The following is a 22058-nucleotide window of genomic DNA, read 5'->3' as shown; positions in this document are numbered from 1 at the left end:
GTGAAATCTTACTAAAGTCTTCCGAGCAGTATTATCAGATGTCCTTAATCCACCAGAAACCTTCTTGACCTCGTGTTGTAGCGGTTCTTGTATTGTGACCGCAATTCTATCTAATTAATTGGGAATATTTATTATTGGCAATTAATAGCTGCACAGATCCGAATGGCTGCCGTGTTCGTTGATAGCTGACCATTTTCGTAATTAATCTGACCTCGGGATAATTGTTCCAGAGCCAATCGATGTTATCTGGAATTAAACGGACGTATTCCGGTATCAGATAACTTCAAAGTTGGAGTAATTGGCCATCGGCTCCTGGTAAACTGCAGTCACGAGTTTGAGCTGATTGGGGAACCACAGAGTGCAAGAGCGATTTCTCATTACTAGTTCCATCCAGACATTAATGTATGGTGGCAAATAAATCAGCTCTTTTGATACGCTTTGTGGTTAGGGGCTTATTTATCCAGCAGATTATTTATCCAACACATGGATCTAATCGTTGGGATTTTCTTTTTTAACTCTCGACTACATGACAAAGCAGTTGCGAAGAATAAATGAGAGATTCCCTCTTTTGATAGACTTGGTAGCCTTAATAGTTACTGAAATGCATGCTTCTTAAGGTCTGAATTTGGAGTGGGGAGACCATGAAAACATTTCTGATCTACACAGTAAGTAGACTAAATTTAAAGCAATTCAAAATTTACGAATAGAATAGATTTCTGGCAGTCCCCCCCCACTAGGATCAGGAGATTAAACAGCCGCGTTTGGCAATCTCAGTTGATAATGTACGGGTGTCATAATTCTCCAATTTTTCTTTCTGCTGAATACTGCTTATATCTGCATAGATTCTCAGGGGAAGCTAAAGAAATTACTGTCATAATAGCTAAAAGAACATCCAAGTATAGAATACACTATATAGAAGAAACAGCTTAATTGGTACTAACGTTTCGAGGATGACTGTACTTCTCCTTCTTCAGAGAGAAACTTTTAAAATGTTTGAAATTTCAGATATTTTTTGAAATTTTAATTTTATTCATACAAAATCCCGAACACCACGTCTTAATTATTTAGAGGAAGAATAAAACTTTTTCCAAAATTTTTCAGGTTATTTGAACGGCGTATTAGAAGACCACGTGTCCGAACCGGATGCATATACTACGTAATATAATTTAAAAAAAAAAAAGATCAGAAGACGTTTCTTTTTTATAAATCTAAGACCTTGAAGCATCTTTCACATCATTTCTGCTAAGAACAATACATTTCTTGCGAAATTCTTTGCGCAGGAAGCCATATATCGTAATTTCGACATCTTAATTATATTTAGTTACTTCAGCATTGTAAAGTTTCATAAAAGTGCTTTTTTTTGTTTTAGCGTTTTGAGAAAACAATACGCGCATTTATTCGGGTTGGCAGTGAACTTTCTCTTTCACATAATGAGGCTACTTTTTGTTTTATTTTATTATGTATTTTTTAAAAGCTTGAGCAGTGAAGTGTACTGTGGAGAAGAGCGGTTGTTTTTGTTGGAGAAAAATTACTCGAATCCCGTGACATACATTGTTTAAGGGAATAAGAGTCACGTGACACAATTAACACGCTCTAACATTACTTAATCGTTCATTAACTGACACTTTTCTGCTAATAACAAACGCGTCAGTGTATTTTAGTTTCTGGAGAGAGATAATGGCTGCTACTGTTGTCATCACACATAACAGAAGCTTTAAAAGTTTGCTCATTCTGCGCAACAACACTAACATGACGTAGTGCGTGACGTCATCAACCAAAACACTATACTGCCATTTGGGCGCTTCGGTAACTTTTCTTAATTATTAAAACGTTCTTTATATTTTTAAAAAATAAAAAACCTTAAAAATAAAAAATAAAATAAAAAAAACTGCGAGCTTTACAAACCTTATTTTTTATTATAAAAATTGAACTAAATTAAAATACAAACTCGCGATCCTATTCTCTTTTTGATAACAGAATAGATTTGTGAAGAAGGAATGTTAAAAAGTTATTAATAATTGTACGGATATTTCATTAATAAAACTACCTGTAAGAAACCGACTTTCTTACAAGAAATTAAGACCTTAAGTGTCTTAAATAGCCTTCGATGTGATTGGGGATATGGGGAGGCCATGTAGAATAGCCTTGCGCTGATTGTAATCTGTTATGTTTTGCATTCCAGACATTCGGATGTCGGTTTCCGTTACTACCTAGAATCTCCTATTTCCACGAGCCAGAGAAGGGAGGACGACCGAATTACTTACATAAATAAAGGTGAGGAGGTCCTTAAGTATAAAACAAGAAATTCTAATCTTGACTGTTTTCTTAATCTGTCTTATCCAATTTGAACACAGACTTGATGGAAAACAATGTAAGAGAAACACGAGTTCCTCGAAGATTGTTTTCCTGGCCGAAAGCGTCTTTAAATTAAACATTTATTTGGTCTCTTTAACTCGGACATTTTGACGAGAAAGGTGTCAGTGCGTGCGCGCGTGCTAGCGCAGTCTACAAGATGGAATACGCTTTGGAATCCTACAAGGCCAGTGGCAAGGCAAAAACCCTATTGGAGAACGAACCGAGATAATAATCGGATGATATGTAATGAAAAAGGCCAAGGACACTCGAAATGTCCTCAGGCACACCGCGCCCTGTCGGAGTGTCGTAAATATGCCCGTATTTTCCCATCTCCAAAACCACTGGAGCGTTGAGTTGGAAGAAGGAAAGTCAATGTTACATGGAATGACTCGGGAAGTGGCGAATTTTATCTGAAAAATAAAAACTAGGTCACCAGAGGTGGGTGATGGCGTGGTGGTACCCCAAGGAAGGGAGGATTTACGACACCTATGCACACGTGTGCACTGGGTGGGATGAAGAGCTCTCCGTGGAAACTAAGTGACATGTGGCTTCAAGTGACGGCCTCGTCAGTGCACGACAATTTCGCCTACCCCTTTCTCACGGTTCCAACACTGGTATCGATTTTGCCTTCTTTGTATTAAACTTCGTTTAAGGACCTTTAAAAATCAAGATGTTCAATTTCAAATCATATCAAGATCGACATTTTTAAGGCCATTAACAGAAAAAAAGGCTGATGATATCATCAACGCTGTTAAAGATTTGTAAATATATTTTGCGATAGTTTAAAATCATTTTAAAGTTAATATTTCTTTTAAGCGACATTAAAAACAAAATGTTAATAATGTTAATGTTATCTTTAGCAATTATTTCCCTTTGTTAAGAGTTAATCTTAAGATAAAAGCCTTTATTAAACTTTGCCAAAGATCTATACAAACCGGGATGTTGATATTTACATTTTTAAATCATCTAAAGATCAACGTAACAAAACAAAAAAGAAAAATTATTAATGATTAACTTCCTGTTAAGGATTTGTCAATATGTTAATGCGGTTCTTTCAAATCGCTTTAAAGTTAACATTTAATTTTAAGAGCTAAGACACATTAACAAAAAAAGTTAATGATCTGAATGCTATCCTTATCTTAATGAGAAATACACAAAATTAAATGAAAGAATCAGTTTTATCTTTCTGTCATTAATTGTGGTCTGTTTGTTTTTATTATTCTTAGGGCAGTTTTACGGTATCACCTTGGAATACATCCCGGACACTGAAAAATCATTAAAGAGTCCAACTGTGAAGGTAACTATTGCATTATTTCAATGACCCTCATGGTCTAATTTCAAACATCATTACCATAATGTCATGGTTATGATTGGCACTTCTTAAAGTACAATTGCGCTTGTTAAAGTGTGAAATCTATTGTTTGTTTCTTAAAGAATACGTTGGTTTCCTGCATTATGAAAAGAAGTATCGCCAGATGGGAAGGCGTGATGAGATCAAGGTCGAACAGCTCATGCCAACTGGGCTAGCCTACATTTTTAACCTAACGCCTCTCACACATATTTAAAAGGCTCTTGAAAAAAAAAAGGAAGATAAGGGGGATGGGCTCGTTATTTTATCCCGATGAATTATGACTTCCAGTGGATGGCGTTGTATATGCACTAAAATCTTGCTAAAAACTGAAAACTTACAACGCTTCCATCCAGAACAACTGATCTTACTGTTTCTCGAATCCAGATATATCGTTGGACAAATAATTAACGTAATAAATAATAATTATATCAGCCTGGATGTTTGAAGTTTCAATGCAGCATTCAGTTTGTGGATTATATCTGAAATCGCCATTTTAAACTTCTTGTTCCCGTAATTATCACTAATTATTTGTGGCTGTTATCAGACTGTATTTACCGAAGCAGGAAAGATAATAGGAATCAGAACGGTGTGTTGCTCTTAATACTTTACAGACAATAGATCGCTAATTATACTGTTGGTTCTACAATCAATTAAGATCTAATCGGGCTTGTTGGCCACTGAGATTAATCAACATGCAGAAACCTTTTATAATTTGCTTTTTCTCCCCTTTTTTTTTACGTAATAATAACACTTACACTTGTCTTACAGTGCCCTTGATTAGAGAAATGATCTTAGTCCATTGTATCGTCAAGGTTCTTGTGATATTTTTGTCCTACATGTGCTAATCTACTTTTATACGTAAAATCAGATTTCAGAGTTAGAGGAAAGTATGGACAAAGTTAATAATATGGGTGTGGGATGGGGGGAAGTTGCTGTTGGTCGGGTCACATGACGCAGACAAGCTCGCCAAAGAGCAGGCTGCTACTTTTTCAATAAGCAGTAATAGCTTCTAGCTGTCCAGGAAGCTGTGTGGCCAAAGATAGTCTCTGTCACATTCTGGAAGTGACAACACAGCTCATTCTGATTGGTAGCATTAGCTAAGAACCACAATGTGCTCTTCACATCACTTCCCTTCCGTTATTGGGTTACTGGTGGTCGTATTTGCAATTGCGAGAACACTGCAGTATTCCAGCATCAGTTACCACCTCCATCTTAGAGACGAAAGATACTTTTCCATAGTAACACGCATACTCTGGTAGGCCCCCTCCCACAGGTTGAGTTGGCCCAGTTGGATGAATCCATCCATGGTCTTTCTTCATATCGAAGAGCAGTGTTTCTCAAACTGATGGCTTCTAAGCCTGAAACAGCGACTCTTGAGGAGTGTCGCGAGGCTACCTATTCATCTGCGAAGGGGATGGGGAGAGCTGCAAGCTGAAAAGGTTTGGCATCTATGATTAGCATATTCAGTCATCTTTTGAATTTTTGTATTATCCGCAGAAGTTATTGATTTCATGTGACCATCCTTCAAGAGTATCTTTTGTTTAAAACAAAATAATAGTCTTAATATTAAGCAAGATTCGACGTGGAAGTCATATTATATATTTTCAGAGATAGTTCATCCATTGTCAATTTCGATATACTTCAGTGGTGTCTCCAAAATTTGTAAAAGGAATGGGGGGAGTTATAACAATAGCTCCATCAAGAGGATAATAAAAATCATCGGAATTTACAAGAGACCGATTTAATAATACCACAAATTCATAAATATATTCAACGTAAGTTCGTATATTAATTAAGTGAAAAGTTCATAATGCTCGTAAATTAAAACAATTTTATTACAAAGAGATGCTGCTCCTGTTGTTGAAAGAAAAAGCCGCCTGAGAGAATACGTAATTATTATATTTCACGACAGCATCGTGAGTCAACCTTAGTTTCTATGGCAGAGGAAGTTCGGTTGCGTCCACTACACAAGACAATATAGTTAGAACGGCTTTTGTACCTGCTGAGGCGATTTGGAATAAACAAAACCATATTCGACGAAATCGTAAGAAAAGTTTGCATACTGAATGAGTGAAAATTATAGAAAAAGCTTCTCCACAGTTTTAACATGGCTCCAGGGCCGGCTCAAGGGTATAAGGCGACCATATTGATTAATTTTACAAATTTACTCCACGGTTTAAGGGGCGTTGGCGTCCCCTGAACGCTTTGTGGGGGTTGTGATAAATTACCAAAAAAAGTTTCGCATTTTGTGTGGTAACCATTTTTGATGAAAATTACTAGTTTCTCGTTTTTCCATTGTGATAAAGAACTGTACGTGAAATTCTAAGAAAGTCCCTTATTTGATTTGATCTCCGTGTTACACCGCCATAGCCGGGCCACATCCTTGTATGTGTGTCACATTCTGTTATATCAACAATAGGAAGTCTGTCGCATTCGGTTGGCTTTTTTTTTTTTTCATGTTTTAACAATAACAAAAGTGTTGGGAATCCATTGTTGTTGCAACAATGGAGTGCGTGTTGTGAACCGTCATTAACACGTGTATAATGGTTTTCTAAGCGCTGATACTTTGTTTCTGTACGTGCTACAGTTGTCCGTGCAATTTGTAAATAGGAGAGCGAGGGCCTTGGCTGCTACCTCACTGCTCGGTCAGAGGTCACGGAGAAAGTGGAAAGGTTGGAGGTATGCTAATGAGGCCAGGGTTAGTTGAACTAGCACAGTTCTTTATCAGAATGATGAGCAAGTTTATTTCAGTCTTCCCTCTTTCTAGGCCATTGCGAGCTAAATTATAGTAATTATTTTGATCGGAGATTTCATTTGCGGGAAGAGCACGAAAGAGTCTTCCACGAATGTGGATTCAATGCGTGGAGATGTTCGTTTGTGTTTAAACAATTAAATGATGTTCCGGTTGATGTTCAATTCATATTTCGTTATTTTAGAGCGAAATGGTGTCGGCTGTTAAACTTTGCTTTTCTCTTAGCTTAACGATTAACTGAAACCGCTTTTTACGTTTATTATTAAATTAACGCTAAACGTACTGATTTTAAACTAAGTGGCCATTTTTAAATATCTAGGTGAATTAAATTCCTAAATAGTTAAAACAAAAAATCGTAATGAAACTGCTCTGACCGCAGATAAGAAGCTTTCATTCCTGAAATCTGCACAAGTGGTGCCCTCTACCGTCCATAATATTTATTACTGAGCTTAATTTTAAAATCTTACTTTTCATTCATTTGTCAACGGACGCAACGTGCTTAAATTTTTAAAATGTAGAGTTTATTGTATATATTCAGTAGGAGGAGGAGGAGTGAAGGGATTTAATTACCGGAAACTGAATTTAGACTTTGCGATTCAAACCCAAGTAATAGTCTCAAAGACGCCTTGTAACTCGACACATTGTTTCGATCTTGCTTCACACCTAATCTGCCCTTCCTTCTCTTACGTATCTCACTCTGGGAGTGTTTAAAAATAACGCGGGAGGAGGAGGAGGAGGTTCGGTCATTTGCATGCCTTTCGTTCAGTCCATTTATTTTAACTTACAATCGCAGGTTGACCGCGGCACAAACGCCCCGAGTGAAACCCGAAGAATGAAAAGTTCACAACGTCACCCCAGCTCCCTCCCACCCTCAACTTACGAACAGTCGGTTATTCACTTCGAAAGAAACGGCACCATGAGACCGACGGAGGAGGGGAGGGGAGGCGAGGCGAAGTTGATTGTGTAGTAACAGTAAATATGACCTATGACCCCTGTCTTAAGGACGAGCTGGTAATCGGAAGTTACTCGTGGCACACCTGCATGGAATCGCCAGGGAAGTTGAGAGACGTCACGAGAGTAATTTAAAGGGTCAGTCTTCCTTTGCCGCGATGTGTCGGTTCCGGGATTTGATTAATGTCCTCCATGAAAGTGGCGTTCGGGACATGGAATGCGCACGTGAGGTGGAAATGCACCTGAAGGGAATTCTTGCAGCGAAATCGAACCATTGCGAGGGGAATGTTTGTCTCGGAGAAGATCTGATAGTTAAATGGGAACCCGGCAAAAGGTCATTGACGCCTCGTGTTGTGATTGATGCACTGACGTGCATTGTTGATATAAACGAAACCCACTGCGGGATTGCCACACGCGAATGTCTCCGATTTGCATTTCTGTTCAGTTGGAATGGAGTCGTGATTAGCAAATGTTCAGGATGCCATTTCTGACAAACAGATGCTGTTTTAATTTCGAAATAGAGGTTTAAATTCCACTCAGGCTTTCTCTTTATATAAATGAGGCATCGTTAAGTTTGATTTAATAATATTGCAAACAAAGCAAGTTGTAAACAGGAATAAATTCGACATGAAAAAGTTTTTCAGCAGTTGACGCATGCCTTTTTTCGTCCATTTTTGCAATGAACTGATTTTAATGCATCACGCAATGAGGATAGGGATGAAAATTGCGGTATGGAAATAAAATAATGTGCGTATTGTTCATCAGTCAAACGCTGAAGCATAAAATCTTCACCTTCCTTGATCTGGTTTGTTCCTTAAGGAACAAAACAGATCAAGGATTCACCTTCCTTGATCTGTTTTGTTCCTTAAGGAACAAAACAGATCAAGGAAGGTGAATATTTTATGGCTATCTTTCAAGAAAACCATAAAATCTTAACCAGAAACATGGTTATCTTTCACGTAACCAGCTGGACACTCATTTTTAACTAATATCTTTCAATCAAACATTAAATCTCGTCTTTCGCAGCATTCCTGTCCTTACACCTATTATCCCGACCACAAGCTGTTGAGTTTTAAATGTTTGTAGAATCTTTCTGTTAAATTCCTAAAACTAGGTGTCTTCACGATTTTATTCAACTTAACAGATTGGGAGTACTTTTCTTTACTTCCTGTTGGTGACGCTATCGATGGCCTCGCTATGCATCTCAAGGCTATAGTACCTCAAAGCGCTTCCAAAAAAGAGCAGAATCGCGAAATGGACGAAACGGTGTTTTCAGGTGACCTCAGAGGAACGTTTATTATTAAATAACGCTCATATAGGTAATGGAAAATAACAGTACTCGCTGAAGATTTTTTTATTTTTTTTTTTCAGAGTAATCTCTTCTTAGTCACACTCAATTGACAGGCTCACCATCGTCCCTTAATCGAACTCTAGGGTCCAATAGAATCAATTCAAGGGTCCATTTGCGAATGATTTCAGTTAAACAAGGAGTTGTTTTATCCATGGGCCGATGTTCTATTTGCAGATTGCATGTTTGATGTCCATTTTCTTATGGTCCTCCCTGTTCTGGATATTTTTCCTCAATATCACCAACCTGATCAAGAGCCCAACATCTTAAACAGTACAAATCTTGGATATCGGTAGTTACCTATGGTTATTCGAGCCAGAAATAAATCTGTAAAAATCCTGGCGGATGACCTTTACTAAAAGGAAGAGGACAATCCTTCTACCTCTTACTACTGCGGTGTCTCCATAGTTCATTTTTATAACGACTCGGTTTCGTATAGATAGAATCGTTTTAGGAAAACAAAGAATAAACCTCTGGCTGCTCTTTAGATTTCTCGACAAGAGTTCTTTGGATTTCATAATATCAAACTCGTGGCAAAATACATCCAGATTTCTGCCATATCGGTTGCTTTTCTTGCCTCAGACATTTAGTCGTCATACTAGATATTAAGATGGAAAAATTGCGTAGTCGCACCCACTCCCCCCATCATCTCCAAAGTTCTCTTATTGTGAGAGTTAAAAACAACCCCATGAAAACTAATTATTATCCGGAACATCATCACCTTTGCGCAGCTCATAACTGTGAATCACTAATTAGCAAACGGCACATCCATCTCTCTTAATTAGCTAGGCAGTTGCATAACATGTTCCAAGCTAACACATTCGAATAGTCATTGATATTAAGATCTTCAGAGGTATGCAGGACAAGGTCTACAGGACGTTGGTTTTAGAAACATCGGCCAGGGTTTGGTTCCTTATTACAAACAAATTGTGATGAAAAAAGTTTAATTTTTTTTTAATAATTCCATTAGAATTAGCATTACCCTAAACTTCTCCAAGAATCAAAAACTTCTCCCATTCAAGTCAAGTGTAACTGAAATGAGTGTATTTAATAGATCTGTGAAATCCCTGTTAGGTTTTTAGCATTTTCTGAGAGACTGCATTTTGTTATCCACACAAGGTGGTGGGTCTAATGGCCACCAATGCGTCATGCAATTTCCTTGCTGGGCCTTGATGATCCACAACTCGCACTAGCTCCCTCCTACACCATTCCTGCCCTACATAACCTACCTAGAGGGACGGCAAATTATAATTAATGATAGACGTGATATTATACCTCGGATTTTTTTCGATTAAACTGATTTGTCGTGAGGAAGTAGGTCACAACACCAAAAGCTTCGTGCACACTGAGACCGCTAGAAGATCGTCAAGGTCCGTCCTCATCAGCACCACATCTTCAGGTCTATTTTGAACCCATTGGTAGCCTTGAATAGGCGCTCTTTCTAGTACACGAGTAGGTGTATCTGATCTTTAACCGGAGCTGGGCACCCATTTACTACCACAATGAAAACAATGGGGTACTGATGACCTTCGGTCAATGGTATCACCAGTGTAAACCTTCAAACACGCTCTGAAGTCGAGGCTGACCTTTTGACCATCGTCTCGATTTATCTTGTGGTATGTAGATACAGCAAGTACCTTGGTCAAAGAAGTAAAGTCTTAGCTCCGCAATGTTTAAACAAAAACCAAATAGATGCAAAATAAAAAAGTGTATTGTTTTGTTAACGATGCTAAATTTGCCAGTTTTTTTAATGTCCAAGGTTTCCTCTAACATGCTTCCTTAACATCGCCCCTCCAAGACACAGTAGACCAAGAAGGAAACTGTTTTTATCGGGGTATCAAAGCATTTGACTATAATGTACCATTTATCATGTGGGATGTGTGCTACTTGCCAAATGGACAAGCATTTAGCATATCAGATCCGTCTGATTAGACATTACTGAAAGAATACCAGATTTATTTTATCTTTTTCGCCATTAAGGTAGCGCTGCATCCAGCAGCAGAACAAAGATAATTTTAGCGCAGTGAGAAGAGGATTTAGCCTTAGAGGTTCAAGGCTAGGGTTGTCTTTCTAAACGAGAGAGGCGTTTTTGTTTAATAGTGGTATAAATCATATCCGAAATTGAATTGTATTCCAAGCTCTTTAACTGTATAACAGTTATAAACAGCAGTGATAGAATACACTCGGCTTTCAAGCGAAAGAGTTGGGATTCAATATCAGTTCTTTAAGGAAAAATTCTCTCTCATTTCTGTTTAATACCGAATTAGTTGATTGGGAATATTGAGCTATTAATTAACTGTTACTGTCTTTACTGCCTCATGAGAGGCACAAAGGATATTTAATCATCTTATCTATAAAAGATTCTGGTCTCAGATGAATTTATTTAACAATTTTCCACAGGTTAGGAGATGGTAATTCTACGTTAATAACATTTCTTTATTATTTTTAATAAGTGAAATTTCCCCTCGTGTCCTTTCTACTTATAACAGAAAACATTCTTCAGGATTCTCTTTAATTAAATTGAGAGTGATGTGCTTATTCTTCTGGAAAGTATACAAATACTAATTTAGCCGCATTCTCAATTACTTCTATTCTTATTGACATCATTTCATACTGTCACTTAGTAACTAACTGTGTTATTTCTAAATAGGTCGTTGAATCAGTTCAAATAAGCCCAAAAGCTTTTTATCATAATCAGTTATTCAACACTGCATTTACAAATTTTCACCGCGAGGTTTGAAGTTCGTAGTGTCATCATCAAAAGTCAAGGATCTAATAATTAGCGTTTATTCGTTTGCAAATGTTAAATTCCACCGCTCGTTTATACTAATTCTAGGAATGATAATTTTTAGATCAATCTTTTTCACGTGACAACCCTTCTCTTACGACACGCGCACGACCCATTTTAGAAATTCCGGTTCCTTAACAATGTTTAGAACTTTATTTAATTTTTTTTTTTTCATTTAATTTTTTAGCACTTAAAAAGAAAAGTACAAAACTTTTTTTTTTTTTTTTCCCTGACGCAGTTCAAAATTATCATACGTGTTTCTTCGGGATTGAACTAATTAAAATAAGCAATCATTACCTTTGGAGGAAGAATTATTATTTCTGTTCATCGTTTCTTCATGGCTGAAACTGCACTGCCATTTTCTAGAAAATTTTCATCCATTGCACTTCTCAATCAATTATAAAAGGAAATTGTAATAACAGTACAGCACTTTTAAAAGTGCATTTAAGATGAACTAATTGATTTGTATTTTAATTACTCTTAATTATTTTAATTAAAGGTGTCAAAATTAAGTGTTAAATTTAAATTTAGTTTTAAACTCTTTTGATGTAATATGTCAATTAAATAACACTACTTTAGGCTCAACAGATGCTTTTTTACTGGAATTATTAAAACATATACATATACCGATAATGATACCGTATTTACATTTCTCTCTGTGTTAACAAAAATGTCTCCTCATTTTAGGCTGCAAAGTTGGAAATAATTGATTAATTTGGGAAGTTTGTTTATATGAACAACTAATTGATACATAACATCAAGAGGCCAGTTAACATTAAATGCACATTGCGAGGACACACTGTCAGTTTTTAAGAAAGATAAGAATAAATTTTAAAAAATCTGAGGATATGCATGTCCGAATTCAAAAGAAATCCTGGGTCCTTGTAAGAATTTGGACGCTGAGGTCCTGAGTTAAACAACGTGGACACGCATTGCGCACATTAGAAGATTAATCCAATGGGCTGTCACAAGAAATGCATGGCGGTCGCAGAATTGTGTGCTCTAAAGCAGTTCCGGGGAATCATTAATGGTCATATAACAGTAAAAAATCATGAAGAGGGCTATAGCCCCTACTGGAACCGCCACTTCCCGTCATTAATTGTTAGACTGGTTTATCGGCTACAATAAATCTGTTATGATGAAGATGAGAACAACTCCTCTCGAATCCCTAGGAGCGTATTAGAGTATAAATAGGAATTTAGCAACTTCAATATATTCATCTTCCAAATGCTAGCAAAAATTGTCAAGTTTATTTAAAAGTGGGTCTAAAATTACATCATTTGGGTTTCCATAAATTTATTGATTTGCTTTGTGACACAGTCTATTAATATCTTTCATTTCTTCTTTTACGGGAAGGCCAAACTGCAAAAGAAGAGCCTGGGAGATCATCGGAGCTCGAACCGCAGCTAACTCAAACGCATGTACTCTGCAATGTCCATTGACCACGTCAGACCTTTAATGTGTATGTGAAGGGTGTCCATAAAATTTCTGATTTATTTCGATCAAGGGAGCATCCGGGATTGTGGACCAATTGGTCCAGAAGACGACTTTTTTTAAACAATTTATTAATATGAACTTTGAAAATATTAAAATGAAATGAATATTTTCCGGTTAAGTTGGGTCCTCAAGACACCTACACACCGGACGATCGTTAGACTATATAGCCCGCTTAACTGTCAACTAACATATCTCCTTTTGAACCTCTCCTTACCATCTCAGGTTACTGGACACGGACCGGGTAGGCCCACGTGGTCGATGATTCTTTGTGAGTTACCTTTCCAAGGACCCATTCTAAAATTGGGGTACACTCTGGGTGAAATAATTTCCGGGAAGATGTAGTCAGTTTCCGGCCCTCACAGGAAATCAATACATCTTGTACCTTTACATTGATGTTAATGCTCGCTTGATTCTCACTTTTGATAGCCATGCTGAAATAAACATACGTAATGATGCTTAAACAATAAGAAACTGATCCAGTGATTACCACCTGCCGAGAAAATAAGTCACGAAACTTTATTTTCAGACCTTATGTTTGTACTCTAAAGATCTCCCTAATTTGAAAATGTGTTCTTTCTCTTTGGAAATTATTTTCGAATGCTTAAAAATACTTTATTGTATTGCACGCATGTTTATGATTAGCGAATTTATATCGCTTTGTTTTCTTAACAGTCTGTGGTGATGTTGATATTCCGAGAAGAGAAGAGTCAAGAGGATGAGATGAAAGCCTGGCAGTTCTGGCATAGTCGACAGCACAGTGTCAAACAGCGGATACTTGACGCTGGTAGGTGTTAGTATTTTTTTCTTTGCTATTTGTTGTGTCCCCTGAGTGTTCTTAGCTTTATCGTAATTAAATTAGCACCGCTTATTATTATTAAACGGTGAATTATTATTAATGAGTAAAGTATTCAACGGCAATTAAAGGCCTTTTATATGTTTTTATTCTATAATATTCATTAAAAAGAGTGCCATCTTTAATTATTGAATGGCGAATTATTATTATTAAATGAGTGAAGTATTTAATGGCAATTAAAGGCCTTTTATGTGTTTTTATTCTTTAATATTCGTTAAAAATGAGCGCCATCTTTTTGTCATTTCAAACGATGATTCGCTTTTAAGGCTATATCCAAGTTTTTTTTTTTTTTTTTTTTTTTCTGATTATTAGTATTAAATGGCATGATTATTCGAGGAAGCAAACTTATTCTTTTGAAATGGCTTCAAGCCATCTCAAAAGAATTATCTAAAATCATCTAAACCAAAGAGTCTTTCAAAAATCATCTGTCCGTTGGACGACTTCAAACCTGCTAGTCGCAGGCGGGGGTGGCCCGTTGGCTAAAGTATAACACAGTGTCGTCTCGGCACTATGGAAGCCGTTTCAGGAGACAGAAAACATTAGAAGAGCCGTCTGCGGTCGCCCAAGGGCTACCTCAACCATAACAGACCGTTATCTGGCTCTAACAGCAAGATGGAACCCTACGATGGCCTACCATCAACTGTCTATTGAGGTTGTTGCGGTCACAGGTGAATATTTCACAGGAAAATATTTCCAAGTGGAGTCTACGTAAGGAATGTAATGGTTTGTATCCCATTAATCCCAAACCACTCCAAAGCTCGTCGAAACTGGTGCCATGAACATGTGACTTGGAGCCCTGACAAATGTGATATAGTTATGTTCTCTGAGTCCCGTTTTATCCTACAAACGTTTTATTGATGCTATTTCATCTGGAGACAACGTGGAATGCGGTACCTTCCCCCAACATCAGAGAAAGGGACACTTATGGTGGAGGCGGTGTTCTCGTGTGGGGCGAAATTATGATAACGGCCGCCCCTTTCATGTTTTTGTTAGGGGTACCGTAACTGGGCAGAGGATACCGAGAACAAGTCCTCAAACTCTACGTGCGATTTCTTAGGGGCGCGGTTGGCTCAGATTTTCTTTTCATGCACCACAACGTCACTGCACATAGAGCTCAAGTGGTGGAGGAATATCTTGAAATTGAAGATATCGAACGTCTGCCGTGGGCAGTATGATCACCAGACTTAAATCCGATCGAACTTTGATATCTCTTGGGCGTGGCATTGCACGCCGACCACTCAACTCCTCGGTCACTTGGTGAGCTACGGTCTGCGCTAATGGAAGAATGGGATTTGTTGCTACAGAATCTTATACAGATTTATGTTGAGCCTGGTTCACCGCTGTCAGGCGCCCTCGTCGGTAGCACAGTTGGTAGAATCGCCTTTCTCCCCACACCGGGTGAGTTCGAGTCCTGTCGATGACGGGAGGAATTTTTATGGGCCTTCTTCACAACGTGGCTGAACTAGTCGGTCACAGCCCGAGGTAACATGATTTTTATTCTTGGAAACTCGGGTTTTTCGTCCAAGAATACAGGCGAAGCAATATGGCCTTAGTTGCTGATGTTCCTAAAACCCTGCAGCAACAACAACGCTGTCATGCCTATTTAGCTGTTGGAGGTACGCCTTACTAATGTCGTGTGACCATATTTTTGAGCATCTTGTGTAGACTTCTGTAATGTGACGTTTTTCGTAATTGTTATACAACCCGTATGAATGCCCCTTATACCTGACGGAAGTTTCTCGCCGTCTCCTCATTTCATCGTTATTCTATGGTACACCGCTACCAAATTTTGTCCCGCTTCATCGCAAGCTTCACCAGTTAAACAACGTTTTCTACATATTCTTTTAATTTAGAAATCAAAATACAAATTTCTAATTAAATTAGAAATCAAAATACAATAAAAGAATATATGAAAGAAGGTTGCATTACAGCTGTCAATGCACACATTCCGGATATTTACAGCAGCGCAGCTAATTTATCAGGCTTAAAGAGAAACTGTCGAGTTAACCTCAGATCCGAGGAGAGAAATATGTGGGTTCTTCCTCGACCAAACTGCTGGAAAACCCGATTGGTGCAAGGACCTTCCTACCAATTGGGGTGTAAATAATTATCCCACAGGGCAAGCTTATGATACTCTGGGCCAACGACTATGGAGTATTCTTCGTCTGTGTACTCGATCCAGACCAGACTTTTCAGGTTGACGTCCAGATCTTCGACGCACGATCGCATCTGCTGTGGGAGAAAACTCTCTCTCTCTCTTCAGCAAACAATGGGAGCTTTCGGAACGTTCGTGATGTTGACCGTAGCTGTAGTGTGGAGATGGGGTGATACCTTTAGTCTGTGGAAAGTCCATTTGAGGAGTCAGTACTTAGAGGCGAACAATGGTTTGATGATAGATACCATTATTTCTAGATCGTCCTGCATTGCATATTGAACCTGAGTTTTCATAATCTTACCAATTCCAGAAGTCAGGCATTGGTCGGTAATTGACCATCACTTCTTTGACTCCTCCCTTATGGATTGAGGAGACATCAACACGCCTCCAGATCAAGGAACTAATCCTGAATCTAATGATGATCTCATTAACATTACTAATGGCTGTATGCTCTCGCCTGCACCCTTTTCAGTATAGTTAATATACAGGGCGATTTAAGAGGAACAGTAAATATTTTGGGAGTTTATAGTATCGATTATTCTGAGTAAAAAGTTCACACAAACATGTGTCCAATTCTCAATGCACTTTGCAACTCTTGTGGAATATGACGTGTTGTTCTTCTGAGGTCGTTTTGGCTGTCCTTTATGAGGGCAGTAGTATCCAGAATGCGAGCGAGCAATTCGTCTCTTGGATTCACCTTTTCTTTGTGTACTGCGCTTTTCATCCATCCCCACAAACAAATATCTAACTGAGGGAGGTCTTGAGACACCTCGGTGGCCAATGAACGGGACCAGCTGCGGCCAATCCAGAAAACAGTACCACCACAACAACAACCATCGTTCAGGGAATTTAGATATTGTATCACCAGACGGGTATAATGTGCACGAGCTTCGTCATGCTGAAAGTACATACCAATTCTTGTAATCAAGGGAACATCCTCCAATAGTAGTGGAAGTTCGTTTTGCAGAAATTCTATGTAAATGGGTCCTGTAAGACGATTTTGTAACACAACAGGCCAAATCAACTTATTGTCGATGAAACTGCGCCAGAGAGAAGCGATGTTTAAAATTTGTTTCTACAGTGGCACAATGATTTTCGTCTTATGAGACTTACGGGTGTTGTTGATACCATCACGGATGAAAGTAGCTTTATCGCTGAACAGTATTAATGGAACTAATCGGTGATTAGCATTTACCCACCGACAAAATTCCAATCGCTGGGCGTCGTCTTCTGGTTGAAGGTGTTGCACCCGCTGTATGTGAAATGGATACAAGTCGTAATGTTGCTATACTCTTGTCTGTGGAACACCGATTCGCGTAGAAATCCTTCGTGTGCTAACAGTAGGACTACGTTCTACCGAATGAAGAATGTGTTCTATTTCATCCACATTTTGTTCATTTGCACGTTCAGAAGAAATATGAGCGCTGGGAACTGCACCAGCCTCGCGCATTTCGGTGTAAACGCTCTTGAATCCAGTATTCTGCGGTTAGGAAACCGTCGACGGTATTCTGTACAAGCAGCAGTAGCACTTCCACCACAAAGTCCGTAGACAAACACCATATTGTCATATTCAGCATGTGTGGGGTTGGTGCGGAATTCTTAACAACGCTTCTAACACCAAACAGCGTCAGGTTATAACTGCTTCTTGGTCGCATCTGATTCAGGGAGTTGTGCGCGCCAGTTTCAAACAGCTGTATCTCCGTATCCATTGAGAATTGGACATATGTTTATATGAACTTTTTTACTCAGAATAATCGATACTATAATTTCCCAAAATATTTACTATTTCTCCTGAATCACTACGTATGCTATTCGCCCCTGAGACTTTACAACCTCTCAAGATGTACCCTTCTACGGCTGTATTATTACCGCTTATCGCCAGTGTTGTTTCAATAACAAAAACTGTTGCAAAATACCAGATTATTTCAGCTGGAATATTGATTTTATCCTATTCCTTTGACCATGTAAATATCTCTGTCGAATTTATTTTCTGCTTCTTTGCATTCATATACGAGTTAAACTTTTTTTCTTAGTTCTCTTCGCCAATGATTTTTCGTACTTTGGTTTCGCATGTCTTACCTCATTAGTGGTTTTATTACATATCTGTTCATGAAGCAGCGTCACAGGATAGCCTATAACAGTCACATGCTTATTTTCAGTTCTCATATCATCCATTTTGGCATTTTTTTCTTTTTTGCGGTTCTTCGTGGCATCTAGGATAAATCCACTATACACTTCCCATAATGTAAAAGAATCAAACAACATATAGTAATAAACGCAACTAATAGAGCTAAAGAAATACCCGAACCCGCTGTAATCCTCTCCCTCCCCTAATTAATAAAGCCCTGACCATTGAAATTTCCTTGATTACTATCAATTTTATGACATCTTGATTCCTCTATACTATTGGTTCCCGAACTGATACTGATATTTCTGATACTGCTTGGGTCCTTGGTGAAAACTATCACAGATATTTGACTCTCTTGGGCTTTCTCTAACGGGATGAAATAAATAGCAATCACCTAACTGAGTGAAGAAACTTCTATACTCCTGCTGTGTGCACTGCATGTTCATGATTTCCAATCTACAAGAGGGAAATTGTAGTCGCTTATAATGAAGTATTCGCTTATGCTTGCTCAATCAAGTTGCCTAAAGAGGTTTTTATCGTATTCTTCGGAATCGTTTGGCTTGCAATACATTCCCACTTTCGTCTTTCCCTTACCATTAGTCATCTCACATCACATGAATTGAACGACTGCCTGGATTCGATCAGGATCTGGGAAGAGTCGTGTTGCTTTCAAGTAGATGTTTGATAAACAGACCATCCTTTGTTTTTCCCTACCTCTTCTGAATACACTGTACTTGCAATATAATTCGTTTCCCCCATTTCGGTATGGCACTATGTTTCAGTTTATCGTACAATATCAGCTTTAGTTGATCTAACCAGAAGCTCTTAACAAAAATAAAATCAACCGATAAAGCAATAGACACAACGGTAACCATCAACAAGACTTTATCAGAAATAAAGCAGTACCTCATGAGATTTGACCTGCAAGTCAATCCTGCAAAATCCGCCATCATGGTCTTCTCACTGAAACCCACACCAACAATAATTCAACCTACGATAGACGGAGTCTTGGTCCTCTGCATCGAAAAGCAGAAAGATCTGGGTGTGACCTTTGATCGAAAATTAAGATTCTATCATCATATTGAAGAACTCTGTGCAAAATTCAACAGGAAACGGTGGATTGCCAAGCAGCACTTGCTACATATTCATAACACCAATCTGATAAGAACGTATGGACATGTGGACATGTAAGGGACGGCTCCTAGAACGTCAGTTCAACTCCGCCTCGTATCTCTGTGAAGAACAGTATCACTACAAATGGGCCAGATGTGTGTGACGTCGGTTTGTGTGTATTATGTGTGTGTTCTGTTGTTATGTTCTGACCGCTTGGCTACCCAGAAGCATCAGTCACCTGGACAGATGATTCTGGGTACTCGTCCACAGATAAGAACGCATATCAGGACGATGATCTTCGGAGGTATACTGTATGGGGTAGAGTTGTGGGGCTCTGCCGCAGACACAACAATCAAACCATTGACTGCCGCGGAATACTGGCTCCTGAAGTGGGCTACCTGGAAGTGTCATCTCCCACCACAACTTCACACAACACCGATGGCCAAAGCACTGAATTTAACCAGATTCAGAGCCTTAATGAATGAAAGAAGACTAATCTTCACCATCAAAATGATCGCTGGAAGAATCTCAGCGCCCAACATTTGGGACACCGTGTGCTGGAGCATCCCTCAACCAGCACTCCGCTCCACTCCCAAGCTTCTTGCTCTTCCGTTCAGGTTACATTTTAAAGATCGGTTCCTCCCTTAGAAGCTCCATCTAGCTCAGTCGTTGGACGCCGACCTGTGCAAAATCGTCGATGACAAAAAGTACAGACGGTGCATCCTGGATCTGCACGTGTGTTCCACAACCATCAACTGATGTGAGATCGCTCCGGCTCGGCAAGAATTTCAGGGAAACTTGAATTCAAGAAACTGTCACGTGTTATTTTAATTTATTTTATTTTAATCTGATGTATTATTGTTATTATATTTTATTTTTAACTAAATTCAATCTGCTATTTATTTATCCTATTATGTATTTATTACATTTCCGGCGAGATGATATCTCTGCCGCTTGTTATCCCCTGGCTTAGTACCGTGAAGGGTTTGTAAAGGTAGGGTACCTGCGTGTACCTAGGAACCTTACAATAAATATCATATTTAATACCCTTTATCTAAATCTTACAAGAGACTTCAGTATCCCTACCCTATTAGCAGCTTCTGTGAACCTTTAAGGCCTCGTCTGTGCCATCAGATACTAAGATACTTACACTTCTCTTCAAATGAATTCCATTCTTTCAAAATGTCAATCCCTACTATTAAATTGGGTAGGCCAAGCTGTGAAAAACCTTCCTCCATAAGCCTTGCAGAGTTAAGTCTCGTGTTAATCCACAAAGCTTACATCATATAGCCCTCCTATCATGTCTGGGCGGAATTACAGGCACAGGAACATTTTTCCAGTATGACTTTATATTTCTTGATCAAGTCATCAGTTTTTTTTTTTTTTTTTTTTTTTTGTTGTTATTGTTCATTAACTCCGTAAATTATTAATTTCAGCATCTGGTAGACATATCATGGTTCTATTCAATCTGTCTAGATTACAGAATACAGTTTTCCTGACAATCGATTCACCCACTAATATAACCTCATTTTCTCTCTATTGGATGATCCACTTTTGTTACATCCATTGGAAAAGCGTCCCTTGGCTTAGTACTAGACACTAAAGTAACTGCAGAACCCTCCAGATTTGTTACTTTCCAGGGGCAACCACTCGCTGTCTTAGCGATCCAACCTCGCTCATTAATAAGCCTAGTTTTGATTTAAGATAATTCCATTCCCTTCACCTTGAGCAGAGCAATGTATCACCTTAAATTAAAGAGAGTCTGGCATCTTTGCGACAGTTTGAGCAAGTAAACAGATGGTAAATTACAAGTGAATCACCAACACCAATTCTTCCAAGAGATACTTTCCTTGAACCATGTTATGGCTGTTGTTTATAGTTAAAATTATTTTTAACTATAAATGGCAGTGAAATTTGATTGAAATCACAATCTTATCGGGGTAATTTGGTTTAGTTTTTTTTTTTAGATATTAGCATTTATCAGATACTACTGTTTTATTAGATATTTGCTGAACTAGTATGTCATGAGACGTAGATAATCTCCGCAGCAGTTCGAAGTATCTTGAAAGTGTTTGATTTTAAAACCAATTCAGAACGATTCATTATTCAAGGAAAGTCACCAAATATACTGGCACCTGTATCTCTCTCTTTTATTTCACATTAGAATTCAGCGAGTTATTCTAATTTGCGCGTACAAGTCCCCTATTGCTGGGTGTATTAGCAATAGATGCTTGCTATTTGGAATGTAAGAGGGAATGGTTGTTCTCTGAGAAGACGCGGGAAGTGCGAAATAGTGATTCAAATTAGTCTTATGCAGCTGGAAATTTTTTTATGTCTCCAAGCCGAAAATGAAATTACTTTCACGATGAAGATTATGAAGATGTTAAAGAATAACTAAATTAAAAAAGAAAAGTGTTAATTTGAAGAGCATATGACTACCGGGTTGATCTTCCTATAATAATCTCATCAACGTATCAAGACCACCCGCTACGATTTTCCAAAATAATTTCAAAAACTTTTCCTTCCATTATAACCTGTATAAAAATATTGAAAATATTATTGTAAACTTTTTTTGAAGTACTTGTACTTTGGAATATAACGTGCCAATTTTTGTTTCCCTCTGGAAGAATTTTTGTTGACCGGTAAGATGCTTTGTTCGTCATGAGTTTAAAAGGCGACAGGGGAAAAATACACGCAGGCAATTGTTAGGCAATCCTTTGACCTCTTAGCAGGTCATTTCTTGAGTTATCTATCTTTTAAGCACCCT

General features: G+C 38.2%; 1 protein-coding gene across 1 annotated transcript in view; it reads left to right on the top strand.

Annotated features, from left to right (window-relative positions):
• The window catches only part of LOC150085622 (uncharacterized), a 298691-nt gene that overhangs the window by 193278 nt on the left and 83355 nt on the right, over positions 1-22058 (top strand). The window contains exons 6-8 of the mRNA XM_090374621.1: positions 2183-2274; positions 3582-3652; positions 13715-13826. Coding sequence (XP_090230747.1) covers positions 2183-2274; positions 3582-3652; positions 13715-13826 — 275 coding nt within the window. The remainder of the gene's footprint in view (positions 1-2182; positions 2275-3581; positions 3653-13714; positions 13827-22058) is intronic.

This window comes from Mastigoproctus giganteus, chromosome 5 (genome assembly GCF_048544385.1).
Source record: "Mastigoproctus giganteus isolate SK-2022 chromosome 5, ASM4854438v1, whole genome shotgun sequence".
In the NCBI taxonomy this organism is placed as follows: Eukaryota; Metazoa; Arthropoda; class Arachnida; order Uropygi; family Thelyphonidae; genus Mastigoproctus; species Mastigoproctus giganteus.
The sequence above is the reverse complement of the archived record's forward strand: the minus strand, read 5'-3'. Positions and strand labels throughout refer to the sequence as shown.